Source organism: Periophthalmus magnuspinnatus, chromosome 19 (assembly GCF_009829125.3).
Source record: "Periophthalmus magnuspinnatus isolate fPerMag1 chromosome 19, fPerMag1.2.pri, whole genome shotgun sequence".
Lineage (NCBI taxonomy): Eukaryota > Metazoa > Chordata > Actinopteri > Gobiiformes > Gobiidae > Periophthalmus > Periophthalmus magnuspinnatus.
The window spans coordinates 3,226,081-3,249,020 of NC_047144.1; the positions used below are offsets into that span (position 1 = coordinate 3,226,081).

The 22,940-nt window shown below is 40.4% G+C and overlaps 2 protein-coding genes across 2 annotated transcripts; one reads left to right on the plus strand and one right to left on the minus strand.

The window, feature by feature from the left end:
• Positions 1-2,853: 2,853 nt before the first annotated feature.
• Positions 2,854-14,284, minus strand: bicral (BICRA like chromatin remodeling complex associated protein). Its single transcript, XM_033985153.2, has 12 exons — positions 14,157-14,284; positions 10,663-10,708; positions 10,135-10,183; positions 9,492-9,557; positions 7,613-8,680; positions 7,479-7,518; positions 7,362-7,402; positions 6,613-6,653; positions 6,172-6,317; positions 5,223-5,317; positions 5,029-5,131; positions 2,854-4,908 (listed from the first exon to the last, which is right to left on the minus strand). The coding sequence occupies exons 1-12, from the start codon at positions 14,197-14,199 to the stop codon at positions 4,505-4,507; spliced, it is 2,142 nt and encodes a 713-aa protein (XP_033841044.1). The 5' UTR covers positions 14,200-14,284; the 3' UTR covers positions 2,854-4,504.
• A 3,384-nt stretch (positions 14,285-17,668) lies between these two features.
• tbcc (tubulin folding cofactor C) lies at positions 17,669-19,038 on the plus strand. Its single transcript, XM_033985154.2, has one exon. It carries the CDS (start codon positions 17,727-17,729, stop codon positions 18,750-18,752), a length of 1,026 nt encoding a protein of 341 aa, XP_033841045.2. The 5' UTR covers positions 17,669-17,726; the 3' UTR covers positions 18,753-19,038.
• The last annotated feature ends 3,902 nt before the right edge of the window (positions 19,039-22,940 follow it).

Sequence of the window (22,940 nt, forward strand, 5' to 3'; positions counted from 1 at the left end):
CAAATTTAAAGGACAAAACGACCGGACGGGTTTAAAAAGGCGTCACTTTGACTCATAAATGTGTCCAATATGAAACATGAAAGGTGCAGTACGGAACTTTTCTGCTAGAGGATCTGCTTTTGTGCTCGTTTCCATGGAGATGTTACTACGTGGTCCGGAATGTCGCACAGTATAGCATTGCACATCAGTCAATCTCCATGGAAACAAGCGAGTAAAGCCACGTTACGGGTCAGATCTTTTCGTTTTCAAGGTATTTCTGGACAATAAATCCAAGAAGTTAAAAAAAAGCCATAGTTTGGAACTTTCCAGGTAAAGCAAGAACATCACCATGGAGACAAGCAGGAGGGCTGGAAAAGTTACGCAGCGCACCTTTAAATGTTCTAATATGAGATAAGTGCTCATTATGACGCTTGTTGCTGTGTTTGCGAATGTGTGAATTGTGTAACCATGGTAACGGCTGAACAATCCACCATAGACCAATTATTTATGAACTAAAACAAAAATAATAAACTTTAGACAATATTTGGTCATTATATGTGTGTGTGGGTTTGAGCGTCGTGTCACACAGGCGCCATTTTGAGGACGGTTGACAAAATATATAGTGTTTTGTTTTGAATTATCAATCGCTACGGCAACGGTCTTAATTTTTCATCATTCTGAAACCCACAGATTGGAAATGGAAGCTTCGCAAAACAGAAAAAAAAGACGAGATTTGTATTTTTGTGTGTGTGTGTGTGTCAAATTGTGAATAAACAGATTGGAAAAAAAAAAAAAAAAAAAAAAAGAAAAGCTTGTGACGCCTTTTTAAAACTTTTCCCAAAACTAAAAACCTTCACATTTTTAAAGATTATTTCAGAAATCTCCAAAAATGATTAATAGAAGTGTGTCCTCAGTGGGTTCCCGTAACATTTAGGGATAAAAGAAGAAATGAAGGTGAGAGTCTACGGAGCGGCGGTGCCAAACAGGAGCTGAAATGTAAAACTGTCTGAAGGTTCGTCTAAAGGTTTCATATTTTCTGAAGGCAGCGTCACGTTTTAGTGCAAGTTTTACACGTTTTTTACGGAGACAAAAACAGAAAGTAAAGAGCAAAACTGTGAAAATAAACTAAAAAAACAAATCAGGTTTTTTTAATGTAAACAATATAACTGATACAGAGGTTAAGTCACACCTGGTTTGTTTCAACGTAAATAACAAAAAAGGGACTAAACACTAAACTCCGCCCACAACCACGTTTCAAAAAGAGCTGCTAAAGTGGGCGGAGTCTGGAGGACTAAAGGAGAGAGCGGGGGGGCGGGGTCTGGAGAAAGGAACAGCGTGATTGGTCGAACAGGCATCCACACTTTCAAACTCCGCCCCTGCAGCCTGGCGTTTGTGATCAGAAACACCGGACTGTGATCAGGGCAGAGCTGAGTGATGTCACGTAGTACTTGATAACGTGAAATTAGACGGTTTTTTTGGGCCAAAAAGCTGCAAATTTACAGATTTTCGGCTAAAATTGCCCCCAAAAAATGCCTAGGAAACAGTAGTCAGTGCTATTAAAACACCAAATATACAGTTTAGTAGCAAAAAAAAAAAAAGTGGATTATTGTTCCACAGTTCTATATTAAAGAGTTAAAAGAACAGAAGTTTAATGTTCCACAGTATGGCATTAAACCTTTATATATCCATGGAGACGAGCGGGTGACGCAACCAAGTCAAGCTACGGGCCAGAGGCAAACCCGCTCATGTTTTTTATGTATTTTCGTGCGATAAAAACACTTGTAATTGAATAAATGCGAGACGGACAAGTTTAATGCCACACTGCGGAACATTCAAGGGCAAAGCAACGGCATCTCCACGGAGCCGAGCTGATGACAAGGTACGACGAGCATATAAAGTTTGCGGTATGTATATATAAAACCTCATACACTTTTAATACATGATGTTGTGTACGTGAATTTGCCAGCAGGGGGCGCAAGGACCCCAGCTGTCGGTGCGCTGAGGAGTGAAGCGGTTTAAAGTGGGCTAAAAACGATAGCTGCTCGAGTTGTGTGGCTCTAGTGAAGCTCGTTTGAATATGTGCAAATGTGAAATGGAACAAAAAGAGGAGAGCCACCCGATGATGTCACAATGTGGAACCGACCGTCTTGAGCTCCGGGGGAAAATACTGAAGAAAATATAATTAAAGAGGAGGTATTTTACTTCTGTGGGGTATTATCTGCTACACATAACATATTTAGATCACTTTGTTAGCTTTTATTGTTTTGAAAATGCTATATTTGCCATTTGCTCCGCGCTAAGTCGCTCCCCCTTCAGAGCACGAGCGCAACGCAATCGGCTGCATCCCGCTAACGACACTACTGCACATCACACCAGGTTTGTGACGTCGTAGTGCACAGTTTTCATTTATATTTATAGAGGATTGTCGTGTGGGAGAATGGGTGATGTAGACTTGTGGGCGGGGACTCGTACAGATCACTAGATTACTCAAACAAGCGTGGATGACATCTGCAACCTCTTCAGACGTGTTTTTGACGAGGGAACAGCGTTAGAACATGGCAGAAAGCTCCTAAAAGTCAATTTTTACATAATACGGATAATAAATAAACGTAAATTGCAAACGCGGGTGTGACTTAACCTCGTCTTTATAGGCACCATTTCCCTTCTCTAACATTTGAACAAAGTCGGGCTGAAATAAACTGGCACAAAATTTAAAAAAAAACAACTACTGAACAAACCAAAAATACTGAGGACTCAAACTGCAATTTTACACGTTTTACATTTTGAAACCATCTATTTTTCCTTAATTTATTGTCAATTCCAAAGTGTCATTTATTTTGGCAGCTCGAGGCCTCCGTACTTGTAGTTTATTCCCCCCAAAAAACAAAATGTCCGCCTTCATTGCACACGGTCCCATCTTTTCTCAGGTTAAGTGCCAGAGTTGACGTGGCACTTTGGTAAAAAAAAAAAATGAAAAAAACAAACAAACAAAATAATAAAAAAATAAAATAAAAATACTAAATTAAATGCTACATAGAAAAATGGCAGATTGGAGAGACCTGGAGCCTTTCGTCAATCAAATATTTTCAAAATTGGACAGTCGGCAAAACAAAAAAAAACAAAAAAGAAATATTGTACTTAAAGCTCCACTACGTAACTTTCCTGATTTTCTTTATGTTGCCTGGATGTTTCCATGGAGGTGTTATTTGCTTTTGCTTTGACACGTGTGGATTTAAACTTAACAGACGTGAACTAGGCAGAGTTACGTGATCAGATCTGTGGAGAGGCGAGTCCACTCACAGCAAGAATTAATGTTTAGAAGGCTTTTTTTTTTAATCCATAAACACAGATGGATAAATATAATGCCGAACAGCGGAACATTCCAGGCAAAGCTAAAAAAAAAAATAAATCTCCATGGCAACAAGCAGAAAAGTTACCTCGTGCACTTTAAAATGCCCATTTTACTGTTTTCTGTTCTGTTTTAATGTCGTTTCCTCGTCACAAACAGACCTGGGTTTGTGTTTTGTTTTATTCACACAGACAAACCTGCAGATTTAGGTTCTTCCCTCAAACAGAAAACACTTCGTTCCACCTTGTGATGTCATCATGTGGTGATACAGGAAGTGCTCCGCTGCGTTTTTAAACTCCACACACCTTCACTAGAATCATTTGGATCATTTACACCCTGGAATTGCCGATCTCTACTAAACTAAAAGGTCAAAAAGGCAGATGCTAATTTGAAAACTACCACTTGATGACATCACAAGGTGGAACGGTGCATTTTGGGCTTTGTAGATGTAGACAGACGAATAATAAAGTGTGACTCAAACGTGTGGATGAAACAAAACGCAACTCCAGGTCTGTTTGTGAGGACGTAACAACATTATAACACGACTTAAAGCTACAAGAGTCCATTTTGTGAAATATAAGACCTTTAAATATATAAACCATGGCAGCTTTTACAGTGTAATTAAATGTACCGTATTTTCCAGTCTATAAGTCGCACTTTTGTATACTCAGATGTGAAATATGTTTGTTTTTTTCTTTATTATTATGCATTTTTTTGGCCGGTGCGACTTATACTCCGGAAAATACAGTTTGTTAAAAGGCGGAGACGTTATTATTTGGGCTGGAATGTTCCAAGGTGTGGCATTAAACTTGTAGACAGGCAGCGACGCCACCGAGTTACATATTAGTGTTTTACCACGTGACATCACAAGGTGGAACAGGAGTGTTTTCTGTTTGAGAGATGAAGTGTTTTTGTGTTAAAACGTGTGTGAACGAAACAAAAAGATGAGAAAACAACATTATAACTTAGATCATAATGTAAAATAGTGCAATGCGGGCACTTTAAGGTTTACTCAAGCTCAGGTGCGTTTAATGCCATACTGTGGAACATTTCAGGCGAAGCAATAGCATCTCCGCGGGGTCGAGCCGGCGTCAGACCCGCCTCCAGAAAAGTTACGCAGTGTATAAACAGAAACGTGGGCTAAGAAACGTAAAAGGTCGTGTAGTGAGTGCGTCTTTAACATTCTAAGATGCTGTTGACGGCCGCCTCCAGAGCCGAGTCCGATTCGTTCTGCGTCGGGGAAGAAAAACTCGGATTTGAAGAAACGAAATGTCCAGGGGAGAAAGACGACGCGTGAAATTTGAGTTTTAAATCGTTTTTGTGGCGTTTGTGGCTGTGACCTCCTCCAACTTCTTCTTCGCCGCCGCCGCCTCCTCCTCCTCCACCTCCGCCTCCTCCTCCGCCGCCCGGGTCGGAGTAGGGAGGCTGCAGTGGGTCTGTCCTGAGAGAGGAGGGGGAGTCCGGGGAGAGCGAGTCCGAAAAAGAGTGCTCGTGTGTGGGCTCGGGGGCGGCGGGAGGAGGCGGGGGAGTGGAGAACAGGCTGGATCGAACGCCGCAGCAGAAGTCCTCCAGGAAACCGTCTGAGGAAGAGAGAAGTGCGGGTTACAATGTGCGTCAGATGCCCTCCCTCCCTGTGTGTGTCAGATGCCCTCCCCGTGTGTGTCAGATGCCCTCCCACCCTCCCGTATTCCCCCTCAGACCTGGGTCCAGCAGCACGTTGCGTTTGTCCTGCGTGAGGCCGCCGCGTTCCTCCTGGTTAAACGTCCGGTCGATCATCACGATTTCAGACGAAGGGCTCGACCTCTGGAGCAGAAACAAAAAAAAAACAACAAAAAACGTGAATGGACGTAGAACGAACGCGTGATTTACGTCCAAGTTGAAGCCCAGTCCTCACCTCGGCCTCCACCATCAGCAGCTTCCTGTACTTGTCCACCATGGCTTCAGTTTTATTCAACACCTGAGCTGCAACGAGCCCAAACTCCTCGTCCACTGAAACAAACCAGAGAGTACTTTAACTTTATATTCACACGTCCTCGTCAAAGCCTGATCTCGGGTTTGGGAGACCACAGGGAATGTCAAACTGCTGCTGTGTCCTTAGGCAAGACACTTCACCCACTTTGCCGAGTATGAGTGCGGTGTGAGTGTGTTGGGTCGTATTTGCATAGATACTGTTTAGTGAATGAATAACGCAGTGTAAAGAGCTCTGGGTGTCATAAAAGGTTCTATATAACTTATGCAAACATTAAACAAAGACGAGCTGTGCGTTGTGCAGTTTTAACGCAGTTGTTTTAAGGCGCTGTTACCAAGACCACAAACTGAAATGTCTTCACCTGAATGAGGAAAAACCTGTTCACTGTGTGCAAGTGTCTCAAATATCAGTTACTTCTGTGTTTTGCATGAAGCTAGTCCTGACATTCTAGAGTCAAAATGATAATGTAACAGCAGCAGAGCGGTGAAATTACAGTCACAAGCTAGCTAGCATTAGCCGACACTTTTTCAGTCACGCGCCTTTCTCGTTTTGTATTTTTTGTTGTCGTTTTCAGATTATCTTTTATCTCTTTTTTGGAATTTGTGTGCATTGCTGCATCATGGTAACTGCTGAACATTCCACCGTACGCATGCATGCAGTACATCCCCAGTGTGATGTCCCTGCAAAGTATCAACCGACACACAGCAGCACTGGTGACGTACGGTGTATTTATAGAATCCAACTGTGTGTGTGTAACCGATTTCCTCTCAGTCTCAAGAAGAGGCGCACCAAGACTGTGGACAACTGCTATGACTGAAGTCTATAGTGCAAAAAAAACAAAACAAACACTCAATGGTTCTTAAATGAGCTTTACCTTGTGAGAACTCGTCTGAGCTCGGTGGCGCCCCCTGGAACACGTTGTATGGCAGCAGCCTGTTCAGGACGTCCTCAAAAGAACTGAACCGGGTTTTGTCCGGACTCAGGACGCCCAGGTGATCCTGCCTCACCTGCTGCAGGACCCTGAGACACAAGATGGACGCAGATTGTTTGGATTTTAGAGTTTTTTAAAGCGGAACTAAACTCGACTAAACCGTTTCTATGACGTTTGAATGGCATTATCTATTGTTCCTAGTCATTGTTTGGCAACTGTAGTAGGTAAATTAGCAACTTTCTGGTCCAAAAAGGTCACACTCTAAAAGTTTGTGCTGGCTCCAGTGGCCTCTGCGATTTCCAGTAGTAGGTGACATCACACAGGACTGCCCTGATTAGAGACAGGTGTTTCAGAGTACAAAGAGAAAAGAGAAATAAAACGTACATTCCTCCTCGAGTGAGAGGCGTCGGCCGCTGGAGTCCAACCTGACGACACGCAGAAAGGGTCATTAGTTACAAATAAAACTAAAACATTTAAGTGTGTGACATGTAAAATGAAAGTTATGTTTGTAACTAGAGTTCTATGAATCGCTGGTGACCACTAGAGGCAGTATTCCGAGCGCTGAATGATCACTCCTGTACGCGTGCAAGACTGTGCTCTGGCAGTCAGTAATAATTGGACGATTTTTCTGACAAACATAGCGATTGTGATTTGATTTGCGATTTGTTTTAACAATACGATTCAGGTCAAAGTTCACATTTTAAACATGCTCAGAAAAAATGATAAGACAAACTAATACAAGAATCACATTTCAGAACATGTTTGTACAGATCTAAACTACAGGGTTAGATGTTTTTTTTATGCAGAAAAGGCAGGAGATTTTGTTGGGAGGAAATTATGGTTCTCCAAAAATGTACGATTTTCAAATTTCACCTTTTCAAACTGTAATTTTGATTCAGTAACGATTAATTGTGCAGCTGCTTGAAACAGAACAATGGCACTGTAGCGAAGGGTGAAAATATGTCGTTTCTCATATTCATACATTTTGAGTTTTTGATATTCTATTCTTTCTTGTTAAAAAAAGCCAAAAAATACTAAAAAATTGCGTCTGCTCCAAACCACACGCTTGTACTGACTCCATTAAAAAGACTAAAAAAAAATTTAAAAACAGAAAACAGAAAAATGGGAGATACCTGAGAGTTTAGCGTTGAATCTACAGTGATGCTTTTTGTGGCTGAAAAAAGAAAATCGCACGTTATAGAACCAATATTGAAGTTATATTTAAATAAATTATAAAACAAATTTATTACTGTGAATGGGAGTGAGTTTCAAGACCGGAGACACAGAGCTCTGGAAATAAAAGGACAATGTGAACAAAACTATTCATCTCTACATCTGCGGATTAACTAGAGACGTGTGACAGGGCATCTGACGCATTTCTCACCTGCTCTTGTGTCACGGCTGAAGGCAAAGGCGACAGTGATGTGCAGTTTGGCGTTTGCGTCACCAGGAGGCGCTGCACCGGGCTCCCGGACAATTGGTTCTGCCCGGCGACCAGCGTGATCCGCCCCGGTGCGGACGCGGTCTGTACGGAGGCGGGCGTGGCACTGGAAACTCCGCCCACCTGATTCAAGATGAGCTGCCCTCCCGCCGTCGCCGTGAAACTCTGCCCGGCAACGATCTGCACAGCGTTCTGGTTCGCTATTAGCGTGTTAGCGTTAGCATCTGTGGGTCCATTCTGTATCGTTGTAGCTTGGGTTAGCGCTAACGACCCGGGGAGGATGAACTGCCCGGGCGTAGCGGCGTTAGCCTGGTCCAGATTTGACTGCACTACAATAGATCCATTAGCGACGTTAGCTGTGGAGGTAGCCGGCTGCAGACCCACGCTGTACACCGTCTGCGCCCCAGTTTGGAGAGGCTTGGGCTGGATCGGCCTCACCAGCGCCTGGGTCCCGCCTGGTCCTCTCTGGATGATGATATTCTGCAGCGGGATGTTTTTAAACCCACCGACTTGAGCTTGCGTTGGAGCTAAAACTTGCTGTCCAGTTGTGGAGGTCGCTAAAGGCGGTCTGAGCACAATTTGAGGAGTTCGTTCGAGATTGCTCAAAGTCATAACTCCACCAGTCGTTCCGAACGATCCCAAAACTTGTATGTGTGGAGCCGCGCCATTCGGTAACTGCGAGACGCCTTGGATAAACTGTCCCGCGGGGGTCACTACGCCAACAGTGCCGCCGATATTCCCGGGAACGATGGAGGGGAAAGTGACCGGGGGCTGGACTAAACTCGGAGCAGGTTGGGATTCGAGGAGAGCTTCCTGGGCCAGGGTTTGCTCCGTGATGTCGGCCTCCAGGAGAGACTTCTGCAGGATGTCGAAGGGCTGGTCGTCGCCCCCTGTAGGAGACTGAGGGGATCCCAGCTCGTCCTCGATAAACGACAGACTCCCGGACAGAGGCTGGAGAGAGGAGTCCACGCTAAAGTCCGAGACATCTTTAAGACCTGGGTTTGAGACGGGCTGCGGAGAGAAGAAGAAAGAGATTATGTAGTAAAGTCATAATAACCATTTAAAAAGGGGTCTCTATAGTTTGATACTTTGCAGTGACATCATGTTGGGGGTGTTCTGTGTGTAGCTTGTGTCTATGGCAGAATGTTCAGCAGTTACCATGGTGACACATTGCTGTAACTGTCAGATGCAGATGTGTTCACCTGGTTTATGTTTAATATCTCTGTAAATACTGGGCCTATCCGCATGAAACAAACACTGGCACAAAGTTCAACGTCTTCTCTGTCAAAGAGGTACATGAATTTAATGCCATACGGTGAAACATTGTAGTCAAAGCAATAACATCTCCATAGAAACAAGCAGGTATCGAGCCCCCCACCCAAAACCCTTTTTCTTGTAAGGTCCGACTCTAAATATACGTTGTTGTTGTTGGCTTTTAAACCTTAACTCTACTTTTAAAAAATCATCTTAATACTCATGTTTGCTGTTAATTTGCACTAAATTTTTTGAGTAAAACAGCAGCGTCCTAACTTTTATTATTTATTCACTTTAATTGTATTCCTATATTTAATAATAATAATAATAATAATAATAATAATAATAATAATTGTATTTATAAAAAAATATATGATTTTTAAAAATTATTTAAACAAAAAAAACAAATGCTGTCGATGACCCAAATTACCGTAACCAAGACTCTTTCCTTATTCTCACAGCAGAGAATTTCACACGGCTTCTAATACATGAAAATTTCTCATAATAAAAATGAGGATGTAATCAAAAAGATAAATATATAAATGAAGAACAGAGAAGTAAAACTAACTGTGTCTGTAGAAAAGAAGGAACTGTCCGAGCCGTATGCCGCGTTGGTCACATCCTCCTCTCCGATCTGAAACGCACCACAAACACGTTACAACGACCTCCACAAGGGACGTTTGAGTGAAAACTTAAAAGTGCAGCTGACATGTTAAGAGTACTTTTTCACTAAAACACAGAAAACATATTTAAAAGTAAGATTGCACTAAAATATATACCTGATTTTGTCTACTTTTTTAATTCTGGTGAAGTTTTTTAAAATTTTACTTCCTGGTTGGAGCAGCAGGTGTGACACGTGTAACTGTTACCTAGCAACCATAATGTAAACAAGGGCCAAAACATGTCTAAATTACACAATAACTAGGATTAGATTTATAGAAAAAATTGAAAACGCCTTTATTTTGTCAAAACAAGGCGTAAACTGTTGATGACAAAGGTAGAGAGATTCTGTTTTACAACTCAGTGCTACTTCCTGTATTTTTGTACTTTTCTTCACAACCTTTTCCCCACAAACTACCACTTAACTGCTGTAAAACTATGAGAAATATTTCCCAACAAACCGAGTCAGAATTAGAAAAACATGAAAACCTGTCAAGTGCACTTTAAATTAATCACAAAATGAGCATAGAGATTTTTAATATAATACTCACTGATTTACTGTTGCTGCCGTGGAGATAATCATTTAACGCATCTACATCTCTGTCAGGAAAAACAAAGGACATTTAAAAACGACTTGTACATCTCAGCATTTACAAGCTGTTTTATATTTTTCAGGTTTAAACTCATTTTTGGACAACATCATTTAAGTTTGTACGATTTTTTTGGGGAAAAAAAAGGAATTATTGTGATATTTTTGCGATTAGATTTGCAATAAATGTTTAAAAAGTCGGATTCTGTTGCGTTAACCAGTCCAAGAGCATTCACATTTGAGACTGAAATCAGAACTGAGACCACATGAAGGTAATTTGAGAGCTGGTCAAGTTGTACAGACTTTAAAAAACACTGAGGAGCAGCTTCCTGAATGGCCACCCGATGATGTCACGAGGTGGAACCGAGCTCTCGAGAGGGATACGGTATGAATATTCAAAGCATTTTATAGGATCTTTATGTGTAAACGCAGAGCGGAGATGTAGATACAGGTGTGCAGGTACCGATTTAACCGATTTAACTCGTTTTACCCCAAAATATCCAGCAGCTGGCGATCGTCCTCATCATCCATGACATCTGTGGAGTAAAGAAGGGAACGTTTAGATGAAGCAAATATAAAACCATTTACCGCACAACACAAATATATAACGCAGTGTTTCCAATTAATAGAAGAGACTACGGTGGCCCTCAATGGTCTAAAATCCTCCCCCCATTTTCTAAAAAGTGCATGGACTAAACAATAACAGAACAAAATCCCTTGTATTGTCATTCACATTTCAAAGTAACAGCACCGTTCAATATGAAATACAGACAAGAACAGATAATTAAACTCCACAAAACTGTATGAAAGAAGATGATTAATCTATAAAGTATTTCAGTATTTTACCAAAGTCTGACTAAAAACATGGGAAACAGTGTAAGGGATGAAAATGACTCATTAATACGTAAAAAAGTACTGGTACGTTTGGTGTGTTTTTTTACTTCGTCCTCATATTTTCACGTATTTTTCCTTATATCATCAAATTTTACTGCTTTTTATGAAAATACCTTGTTTTTTTCAGATTCTACAATGTGAGGTCACACTCGCAGACGGGGGCAAGAGGCAGTTTTTCCTATGAAATGTACAAAAAAATGTTGAACGTGATCATTTCTATCTGTGAAAATCACTGTATTCCAACAAAAATCTGCATTTGAACAATATTAATTTTAGCCACGTACATCTGTGTTAAATAACATTGGCCTGTAGAATGTGACATCAAATAAAATCCAGGAATAACCCGATATATTGTTCTGAAACAGGACAATTCCAGGTCTGAATTACGGCTTAACTGGGTCTAAAAGATAATACAACATTGCTAGAGTAAGTGTAACCAAGAACTAACCCAAAAAAAGGACAAAAATGTGGATAAAATGTATTCAAATTAACCAAACACTATAACTGCAGGAGTACAAGCACCAATATAGTTTTACCACAAGACTTCTGCCTTCATATTATGAGGATTAAATAACTCATGGTCAGTGCAGACTCGTGTGAAGGCCTGATGCTTTTGAGAACTACATAAAACTTCATTTAACTAAATAAATATTGACATGATGATTACAGGCCCTATATTATACAAAATAGATTCTTTAGGCTGCGTTATAATGCTGTTACTTCCTCTTAAACAGACCTGAAGTTGTGTTTTGTTTGAGTAGGACTTTATTATTAGTCTGTCTACATCTCCAAAGCTCAAAACGCTCTGTCCCACCTTGTGACGTCATCAAGTGGTAGCTGTAAACGTGAAAACTTAACAGCTTAACTCAACAGCTCCTTTTACCTTTTGTTCAATAGAGTTCGGGGAATTCCAGGGCTGAAATCATCCAAATGATTCTAGTGAAAAGGCATATGGAGTTCAAAAAAACACAGTGGAGCACTTCCTGTTTTACCGCATGATGACATCACAAGGTGGAACAGAGCGTTTGCCGTTTGTGAGCAGAACACAGCGTAAATATGCAGGGTTTGTGAGTTAAAACATGTGTGAATGAAACAAAACACAACTCCAGGTCTGTTTTTGACAAGGAAACATTATAAAACAGGTCAAAAATAGCACATTATAAGCCCTTTAAATAAGTTAACGTGGAAATATCCCGTTTAAACTGTTGGTATTGGGTTTTATAAAGGCACAAAGCAGCTCAAGGTTAAATTCGTGCAGGATGGGCCTCTTCCTTCTACAGGCCTGTCACATTGCAAACCCCCACCCATCCACTACCGCCCATGTGACTGTCCTGAGCATTGTAGGCCTATATAAAGCATGAAAGGAGGATTTTCTGTAAATATCCAACAGCAATTTAAAGATTTAGAGAGTTTAGCTTTGTTTTCGTCATGTAAAACACAGGCCAGCTGGCTTTGTGTGGCAGCCAGCTCAACTACAACAGCAGAAAACAGTTTAAACTCTATGATTGAGTGTTAAAACAATACATTTGGGTCTTTTTTAGATTTTTCAGGTCTGTGTTTTCCTTGTTGTAAAGATAAGACTGATTTTATGGCATGTAGGCCTGACATCTGCATTGACTTACTGGTGATTGCATGCATTATTCTCAAGGGTTTATTGAGTAATATGAGGAAACGTGGGAGGAATAGCTTTGTATTCCTGACAGTGCAACTTGTCTTACAACTGCATTGCTCCAAAATGGTGGTACGAGGCCACATAGGCTGTCTTTAGAGCCCTGTCATGTCCAGCCTCCATGTTTGCCTCAGTGAGAACAAAGAAACGACAAGGACTGCAGCCTCTGTGTCGCTTTTAACACTCAGTTTAGGTCGATTTAATGCGTTTAAATGCCAAACAAAGCCTTAATCTCGTTCATTTTTCACATTCAAACGTTTATGGTTGTGTTGGCTCGTGTACATTGAGCAAAAACGCCTTAAAAAGACAGAAAAAGTGCGTATTTTGTACAAACAGCAACCATTTAACACAAAACGGTTAGCGCGTGAGCTTTTTAACGTTTTCCCGTCGACGTCAAATGGAGTTAGCTCATGTTAAAAGGTGAAATAACGAATTAAACATAAAATAACGTCGATTTTCTTAAGTATTTTACATTAATCTGTTAGAAAATATAACCCCCAAACAGCAAACTGGTCGTAAATCGCGTTATTTATAAAACTATCCGTTATTTTTTGCAGTTTTTGAGCGTTTCCGACACGACCTAGCTTAACCGCTTTGAAAAAAAAACGCAGGCTAATCCCAGTTGAGGTCGATTTAATCCATTTTTAACGCTCGCATCGACTCAAAAACTTAAAACTACCCGCTTGTGTGAGGTTTATTCCCCAAAACAGCCCGGAATGTAAGGTTGTCAGTCGTATTTGGGGGTAAAAACACATGTTTTTGTGTGCGGAGCCTGTACAAAAAAAAAAAAAAAATGGAAGCGCTCGGTTTGTCCTGTGTCCTGTTTCACGGCTCGGAAACGTTACATCTGCCTCGTTTTGTCCGATAACCGCGGTTGTTTTCTGGGGGGGATTTGTACCCGTAGCCTCGTTAAAGCTCGGGTTTTCCCCCCTCTATAAACGCTCGGCCTGTTCGGGTTTAGCCGCAGTAGCCTCCATCAACAACGCCGCCGCCACCTCCTCCACCACCACCACACACCACCGGGGCTGCCGCTGTTGTTGTTGACGACGCCTCGGGAGGATTTCAACGGTAAAACGCCACGAGAAAAGCCGCAGCTATAAATATTTATCCAGGATTAGCATAACATAAAGCCAGGCGAAAGAGGCAAACCCAAACGTCGTGTCTGACTGCGCCTGTAACCCAATATCTGCTGCATTTGGCAACTTTTAATTCGCTCCCCCTCCTCCCGTGCATAACCTACTCCTCCTTCCCTCTCCCTCTCCCACTCAGATGGCTTTTTCTCGCCGCTCCTGCTCAGTCTCGGATAGATTTTGCTCTCCTTCCCTCCCTGAAGGAATGGAAGGGAAGGGAGGCAGGAGCGGCGTGTGTTTTTTCCGTGAAATTTTTATCACTAAATTAGAATTCACTCGAAGCGAACTCACCGTCTGAAAAAGCACTGCCGCGTCCACGGGGTTTCCCAGCCATCAGCGCACGGGCTGGCGGGGGAGCGCAGCCCAAAATGCTCCGTGGACACTCCAAATGCGTAAAAGTTGACCAAAACACACACAAAAACGCCACACAAAGCACTTTTATTCACGCGTTTCACTGATTTGTTTTATTTTTGTTTATTTTTAGAAGCCATGTTGGAGGAGAAATTAAGGTTATGTCATGTTATTTCATCACCGACAGCAGAGGGCGGGACTCCAGTTTTGGCCACACCTCACAGCTCAGGTATGAAAATAATTTTAGGAGCGGATCAGATAGATTTCACACACCAGGTCTCACTGCGCGCTGGACTGCACGGCTTTTTGCAGCTCAAAGTGTCCAGTGCACTCACAAATATGTTTTATTGTTGTGTTTCAGATGACAGCGCACAGGCAAGTCCAGGCAAGTTTATTTGTGCAGCACAGTTGGTACGCAAGGTAATTCAAAGTGCTTTACAGGATAAGAAAGACGTTAAAAATCACAATACAAACAAATAAAAACATAAATAATCACAAATAATCAGCATAAAATTAACATTAAATTAGAAAAGTGCAGAATAAAATAAATAATGCACAGCTAAAAAGAGCTGTTTGGAGCCTGGATTTAAACATTGTCAAAGTAGAGGCTTGTTTCACATCTTCAGGTTTTAGCTGCATAAAACTGAAACGCTGATTCCCCATGTTTAGTCCTGGTTTAGACCCAGATTAGTCCTGGTTCAGTCCTGGTTTAGTATTGGTTTAGTACTGGTTCAGTCCTGGTTCAGTCCTGGTTTAGTCCTGGCTCAGTCCAGGTTCAGTCCTGGTTTAGACCTGGTTTAGTCCTGGTTTAGTACTGTTTCAGTCCTGGTTTAGTCCTGGTTTAGTCCTGGTTCAGTCCAGGTTCAGTCCTGGTTCAGTCCTGGTTCAGTCCGGTTTAGTCCTGGCTCAGTCCAGGTTCAGTCCTGGTTTAGTCCTGGTTTAGTCCTGGTTTAGTACTGTTTCAGTCCTGGTTTAGTCCTGGTTTAGTCCTGGTTCAGTCCTGGTTCAGTCCGGTTTAGTCCTGGCTCAGTCCAGGTTCAGTCCTGGTTTAGTCCTGGTTTAGTCCTGGTTTAGTCCTGGTTTAGTCCTGGTTCAGTCCTGGTTCAGTCCTGGTTTAGTCCTGGTTCAGTCCTGGTTCAGTCCTGGTTTAGTCCTGGCTCAGTCCAGGTTCAGTCCTGGTTTAGTCCTGGCTCAGTCCAGGTTCAGTCCTGGTTTAGACCTGGTTTAGTTCTGGTTTAGATCTACTATAGGCCAGTAATATTTAAAACAGTTTAGTAAAAGATACTGTTAAAATGCAGGTGTTTGGTTTAATATAGTTTATCAAATCACTAATAGAAACAGAGGTATGTGAATCAACCTTTAGATATTTCTTAGAAAAATACTATTTAATCAAGTCTGACTCTTGTCCTCCGTCTGAGAGGCGTCATCACATTCTTAATATAAATACATAAATAAATATAGATATATCGTTTATTGGACCTGCACACATTACTGCAAAAACTGTCTCTACACGTCCAGAGTTAACCATGTAGAGGTGTCAGTCACAGTGATAATATGTGGACTCCAACTTTGGCCACAATTCACAGCTCGGTTATGAAACTAAATTTTTATCAGATTTATTTCACACATTAGGTGTCAGTCGGTGGCGCTGCGTGTGAGCTCAGACATGTTATTGTTGAGTTTCAGATGACATCATAGCTTTCTAAAGGCCAATAATGTTTAATACAATTCAGGTACAAGTGCAAGATATTGTTAAAAAACAGGATTTTGTTTTAATATAGTGAGTTATTGGGCCTTGTCAGGAATAGAAATGATCAGGTTCAACATTTGTGGACACTCCAAATGTGTAAAAGTTCAACAAAACACAGTCAAACAGGCCGTAAAAGGCTGTTTCAGAGATAAAATGTGTGATTGTGTTTGGAACATACCAGACTTTATACTTTCCTATACCTGCGTAGGCCACTCCCAACCAGCAGCAGCTACGTCTTTTAGTCTCAGAGCTGAATTTAAGGTGATGTTTCATAGTTTAGTCATATGCTGTTATTAAAATCATTATTCCTACACTAACTGGCTGACTACGGGAACGCCTTCTTCAAACTGGACCGTGATACCGGAAGAAAAGAGGAGGACAGCACGTGACTGTTAAATATAGATTATTACCAAATATATCAATATAAAACAAAACACTTGGACCAAATCCCCATATTGTTGTTTGATAAAAGTGAACTGACATTTCACCAACAGTTACAATGATATTCTGTTTTTATATTATTATTTATATTATTCAGACAGAGTTATTGTTTCATCCTGACAACTTAGACCCATGTGTTTGGAGAAAAGGAGAAGTGTGTATATGTACTTAAATACACATATGCACTTTAGGAATATAACGCCTTACGTAGAATAGTGTCGAACTAAATAATAAATAGTCAGTTCTACAGTTTAGTGAGCTACTGTTGAGGTAAAACAACACCAGGTGAAAATAAATGTATTCTAAAGCTCAGATATGCAATGTATTTGAGCTTAATATAACTTTTATTTGTGACCCTTGTGTATTGTTTAAAACAGATTTTCCGTCTAAATGTGACTCTGTTCCAGCAATGAACAACATGAACAATCAGATCAAATAAACTAGTACAGTTCTAACCATCTACAGTACAATAAAGTACAGATCCGCCCTCACTGTGTGTGTGTGGGGGGAGGTTCCTCAGGTCTTTCCTTCCTGTTGCTGTTCGACTGTATAGTGAACAATGCTCTGTACATGAGTCATCCACCTGTAGACATGTGTGATATTGTAACATAATGTGAATCTTCTCCTGTTTAATACACTGAGGTCACATGATCTGCTGTTTATCCTGTCCCTATTCTGCTTTGTTCACAATAACAGCCAGAGACATATTTTATTTAAATTTGTTTTGTTTTAATGTATTATTTATTTTATTTTATTTTATTTTATTTTATTTTATTTTATTTTATTTTATTTTATTTTATTTTATTTTATTTTATTTTATATTTATTTATTTATTTATTTATTCTTTCATTTCATTTCATTTCATTTCATTATACTTCCACAGTGTTGTGTTTGTATTTTCTCTTGCTGTTCTTAAACTGTGCGTTGCAACACTGGAATTCCCCCATTGTGGGACAAATAAAGCTTCTCTTGTGTTAGACGTCTGTGTAATCCCTCAGTCGTCCAGATATGATTCATAGTTTTTTTCCAGTTGACAGAATGGAATTTTTCTTTTACTATTCTCTCATTTTATTACAATAAAATTACAATTTTCTAACTTTTTTGTTGGTTAAATCGACCATTTTATTTGGGTTTTACAAAAATAAACTGAACTGAAAATTGAAATAATGAAATAAAATCAACCAAAACCCTAGAATGGAAAAAAAACAAAACATGATTTATTTAAAATGTTTGTAGTGAAAGCGGGAGTCCGGTAGTTGACGCTGTGACGCTGGGGACGTAAATCGTGCGTCTACGTCACTTCCGCTTAAGTTGACAACATGGCGACTGTTGAGGAGCATGAAAATGGATTTATCAACGAAAATAACGCTTCAAAAGTCCAGGAAAGGTTGATGAAACGGCACCAAACCCGACTGGAGGACGCGGAGAAGCGGAAAGAAGCGAAAGAGACCCACAAACTCGCCGAGGAGAAAACGGACGTCTTTAACGCCGAGTTTAATAAAGAGAGAGCGGCTGTAGAGGAGCTGCTGTCCGCCTGCTCCGGAGCGCAGAGAGCCGAGGCTGTGCAGGTGCTAGAGCAAGCCACGGCCAAAACAGCACGGTTACAGAAGTTTCTAAACGACAGCATGTTATTTCTGACCCAGTACGACCTGAGACAAGCCCAATCCGCTTTACAGAAACTACAAACTGCGCTGAACGAGGCCAGAGAAGAGGCGATGCCCAAAAAGAAGTTTGCGTTCCGAGCGCGCACGAAAGCGACGGAGAAAACACCCGCACAGCCTCCAATCCCTGACACAACAACGACAGATGGTGCGAGCAATAAAGCAGACGAGAAAATAGAGACTGAACAATGTCGGTTTTCTAATTTGAGTGGCGAAAGTGTCACCAAAACAGCGGAGGAGATCCAACAACGAGACGTGCTGCTGACCCACGTCAAAAACTGCACAGTGAAATTATTTGGTTCTCCCAGCACGCTGCATCTGAAGCATATTGAAGACTGCCAGATCCTCTGTGGGCCCGTGTCCAGCTCTGTTTTCATAGATCACTGCAAAAACAGCACTTTAGTCCTTCCCTGTCAGCAATTACGCACGCACAACACGACCAATACGCAAGTGTATCTCCACGTGACGAGCAGAGCCATCATAGAGGACTGCACCGGGGTCAGTTTCGCCCCTTTCACCTGGTCTTACCCGGGTTTGGAGCAAGATTTTGTGGTGTCCGGGCTGGATAAAAGCAGGAATAATTGGAACGATGTGGATGATTTTAACTGGCTGGCTGCAGGGACGCCTTCTCCAAACTGGAGTGTGATACCAGAGGAACAGAGGAGGACCACATGGGACTGTTAAAATACTAATTATTACTAAATATATAAATGTAAAAAGAGCACTTAGACGAAATCCCCAGTGTGTTTGTGAAAGTTAAAGTTAAAGGACCTTGTTTAAGTGGCTTTTGTTATGCTCTTGTCAAAAAAAAAATCAGTTGCTTCAAAGATTATTAACACTATTAGGACTTGAAAATGTGTTCAAGTCATTAAGTTAAACCTGAAACATGTAAGAAAGAATGCGCTCTGACTCAATTGCATGTGAAATCTTGATGTCAGCACAGACACAGCATGTCTAAAGAGTAATAAACATCGCCTTATTACACATTTATATTGTAATACTGTTTGTCTTTAAAGTTGAAAAGTATCTTTTGCACGTTTTTTTAAATGACTTTACTGAGACAATTACAGATAGACTGATATATCTGCATCTGAATTGGCCATTTTGTTATTTATTTTATTTTGTTGACCCAACCTGCTGCCTATAAAAGAAGCATTAATAGTTTTTTTTATCAGTTTTGTGTGACGAGTGCACTGCTAAAATGTGACCACACTGATCTTTTACACAGTTTGTAGTAAAACAAGGATATGGATGAATTTCTACAAAATTCAAAATAGATGATTTGGGGAAAATAATAAAAATTGGTCCTAAATATCAACAGAGCTTATCAGCCATTGGTTTCTCTGGATTTGGTATCGGCATCTGTCATGAAAACACTCACATCGGTCGATCTCTAGTTACTACTACTGTTACTGTCTTGTTTTAAGCTAAAATATGAAAGTTAATTTATTTTAGTTTACAATTATACTATATATTTCCCCGTAAACGCATGTGTCGGCTGCATTTGACCTTTGATCCTTCAGTGGCTCTGACTTAAACATGTCAGTGGACCAGAACTGAGCCAGGATCTGCTTCAGGAGTAACTAAAGGGAGATATGATGAGAACTCACTAAGTTATGCACATTTATTTTGCATTTATATTCACACCATCCACTCAAGAAAACTGCTATATGCAACCCAATAATGTTGTCACAATACTAAAATGTCAAACAAACAAAAAAATACTTTGATTTTCAGCACTAAATGGTAGTACTTTCTTTTTTATTCCCTTGTGTCTTATATCTGTGTAATCCCTCAGTGTGCAGTAGGTTCATAGTGCTCTGTGGGCGTCTTATACTAGTCTATGTGTCTTTTCTGTCCTGTGAATTAGACTTTTTTAGTATCGACACCTGCTCAAATGACAATCTAGTTCCAAAATTAGTTTTAGTATCCATTAGTATCTGATTTTTGATAATGTGACAACCATTTAACCTAAACAAGGAACAAAAAGCTCTTGGTAAACTTATCAATCCTCCTCTCTGCAAACTTACGATGTCAACGCTTTTAGTTTAGTTTATTGGCTTATTTGAACAAGGACCATGTGCAAACGCGTTAATCCCATAAAAGACGAGATGCTTTACACCAGATTTAGCTAGATATTTGTATTTATTTATCTTTATTCATACAGGGGGCTCTCTTTTTCATGGGTGCCCTGTTTAAAATACAATACAAGTAGAAAAACAAACACGTAGACAACATTAAAAACAGGAGCAGGTGTGTGTATAAAAGTGTGTTACCAGATTATTAAATTGCAATTGTGTCACCGACGTCTCCGGTTTTGTGTGTGTGTTCCATTTTGGTGAAGCAGAACAGCTAAACGCCTGTTTCCCGTCTCAGTTTTGTTGTGGCTCGTCCTTAGTCTTACGCAGTCATGTTTCCATCTGCAGTCCCCAGGCAGGTCACAAACTATTAAAATACATCCAGTTATCCATCTATTTACAGTCAAACCATGCATTCTCCCATTCTTCCATGTACAAACACTCCACATTTCCACATTTAGATGGATAGAGATAGATGATACTTTATTGTCAGATCAGAGACACACATGCGACACAGACACTATACAAACATTAATTCAAGTGACATACATTTACTCTTGACAACTATGGATTAAGCTCCTTGTTTATTTTAAGGATTGACTGATAAACAAAAGAATGCATCAGCCTAACCTTATTAAATCGTGGAACACTGAAGGGAAGCATTGCATATTCACAGTTCAAAACACGGTTAGCGTCAAAAATGAGTGTTTCTTGCCAGTCGTATTGTGTTATTGTGATAGGCAGCCTCATACTGACCTTATAATGGCTGACCTACAGTCTTTTTTTTCTTCTTTTTTTTATTATTTGTCTTGGGCAAATGGACATCTTTTCTCTTTGCGTAGCCTCGACAGCCACAATCGATATCAATCAACACAATGATACAAGAGACCACGTGAGCTGTGTGGTCCTCTGTGTTTTTTTATTTATTTTTATGTGTTTTATTGATTTTATGTACAGTTTAAATGAGCACCTATTTATTTTTGATTGTTGTTCCTTTTTATTTTATGTCACTTTGTCTCTGTGCAGCACTTTGGAAACAATTTGTTTATGAAATGTGCTATATAAATAAAGTGGATTGGATTGGATTGAAGAGACAAGGAAAAAATAAACAAAAACAGACAAGCAAAACACACACACACAAAAAAAAGAGTATCTCCGATTGCCCAAAAAGGAGTGGGAAGAAGAAAAAACCTATTTAATCCCATCCCTCTGTTATTATTTCTTAAATTTAGCATACGTTACTTCCTTTTCATGATTGTATTACGTGATTACATTGGGGACTATGAGTTAGTCTTGGAACAGATGTCCAGACTTTACTTTCCACAGCATTACAGTACTGCAGCACACTGAGGATAACAGCAGGATAGAACCAAAAGATCGGAGACGACGGAGAAAGTGCAGTGTTTGTTTAGTTTTTTTACAGATATATGAGGTTTCCATGATAAGGTGGCATCGATCATAACACCAAGATATCTGATATGTCGTATTTAAACAACTATTTTAACAATATCTGCCCGTCTTAAATACTTTTGGCCTATAGAATGTCACGACGCCATCTGAAACCCAGCCGTTAATCTCTCGCGGTAATATTCCGTCTTCAGTTACTCCCGTGTGAGGAACAGTATCTCCGCCGCTTCCTCAGGCCAGAGGTGTAACGATTAACGGGTTTGGCCCACAGTAAAAAAAAGTTTGCTGTTACTTCCTTTGCATGGATAGAGGTTTTAATCACGAAAACCGGTCAAACGGGTCCAAACACGTGATCTTGAACAGCCCGTGGCCAATTTAAAATCAAGTACATTAGGATTCTGTCTGTAACACTGCGGTTCTGCTCCCACAAAAGCCCAAAGGCCGTGTCCTGTGCATGAATAAAACATTGACCTTTGCATTTTGAAACATCTCTCAGTGTAAACAACTTAAATTGCGTGTGGCAGGTTGTCGTGTTTGTCTCGTTCTGACTTGGTTTGGCGAATATCTATCTGTGCTAAATATTTGTCATGGTTTTACATCAGTTAAATGTCAGTTTGTGGGAAAAAAAGTTGAGAAGAAAAGTACAAAAATACAAGAAGTAGCTCTGAGCTGCAAAACAGAATTCCTCCACGTTTTTAAACCTTTATTTAACTAAACTTGTATTAGTCTAATCGTAACTATTGTGTAATTTAGTCGAGTTTCGCCCGTGTCCACATTACGGTTGCTAGGTAACAGTCGTGGAATTACCTCTATGTACGTCACATCTACTGCTCGTGTCCAACTAGGAAGTAAAATCATTTAAAAATTCACAAAAATTCTACAAAAAATAAAAAAATAGACACAATTTTTAGTCGATTCTTAAATAAAATTACGTTAACTATTGTAATGATCTGATATTTCGAGATTAGCTCAGAGTTGACACCTTTTGTTGTTCGTCTAATTGTTTGTGTTGTTGCTAATGTACCGTAAATTCTTTTGCACGTGACACTTGGTTGCTACGCCGACGAGTTGATGTGAAGCTTTTATTCGTCAGTCGCTGGTCTGTTTTGGAGATTGGCTCGAGTGAGTGGAGACTGTGGTTGTTTTCCTCTTGTTTTGTTGTCGGTTACGGCCCTTGTGTTCAGAAAACCAACAACTAGAAGAAATTTGGTGTGCGTTTTCTCACACCAAAAAAAAAACGCTACTCTATGTTCTGAAGCAGGGGTGTCCAAACTACGGCCCGGGGACCAAATGCAGCCCTCAGACCAATTTTTATTGGCCCAACTGCTCATAATCAGTACTTTTAACGGCAAATGTGAGTAATCGAAGCAATATAACCTAAATAACA

Bases quoted from the DNA above. Each gene is read 5' to 3' on its own strand.
- bicral (XM_033985153.2), bottom strand. From the start codon at position 14,199: ATGGCTGGGAAACCCCGTGGACGCGGCAGTGCTTTTTCAGACG. The intron at 8,681-9,491 runs GTTAGTTTTACT...TTCTCTCCGCAG, and splicing joins CCTTCTTTTCTACAGACACA to CCCGTCTCAAACCCAGGTCT. The intron at 6,654-7,361 runs GTATCTCCCATT...GCGTGTCGTCAG, and splicing joins ATTCAACGCTAAACTCTCAG to GTTGGACTCCAGCGGCCGAC.
- tbcc (XM_033985154.2), top strand. From the start codon at position 17,727: ATGGCGACTGTTGAGGAGCATGAAAATGGATTTATCAACGAAAATAAC.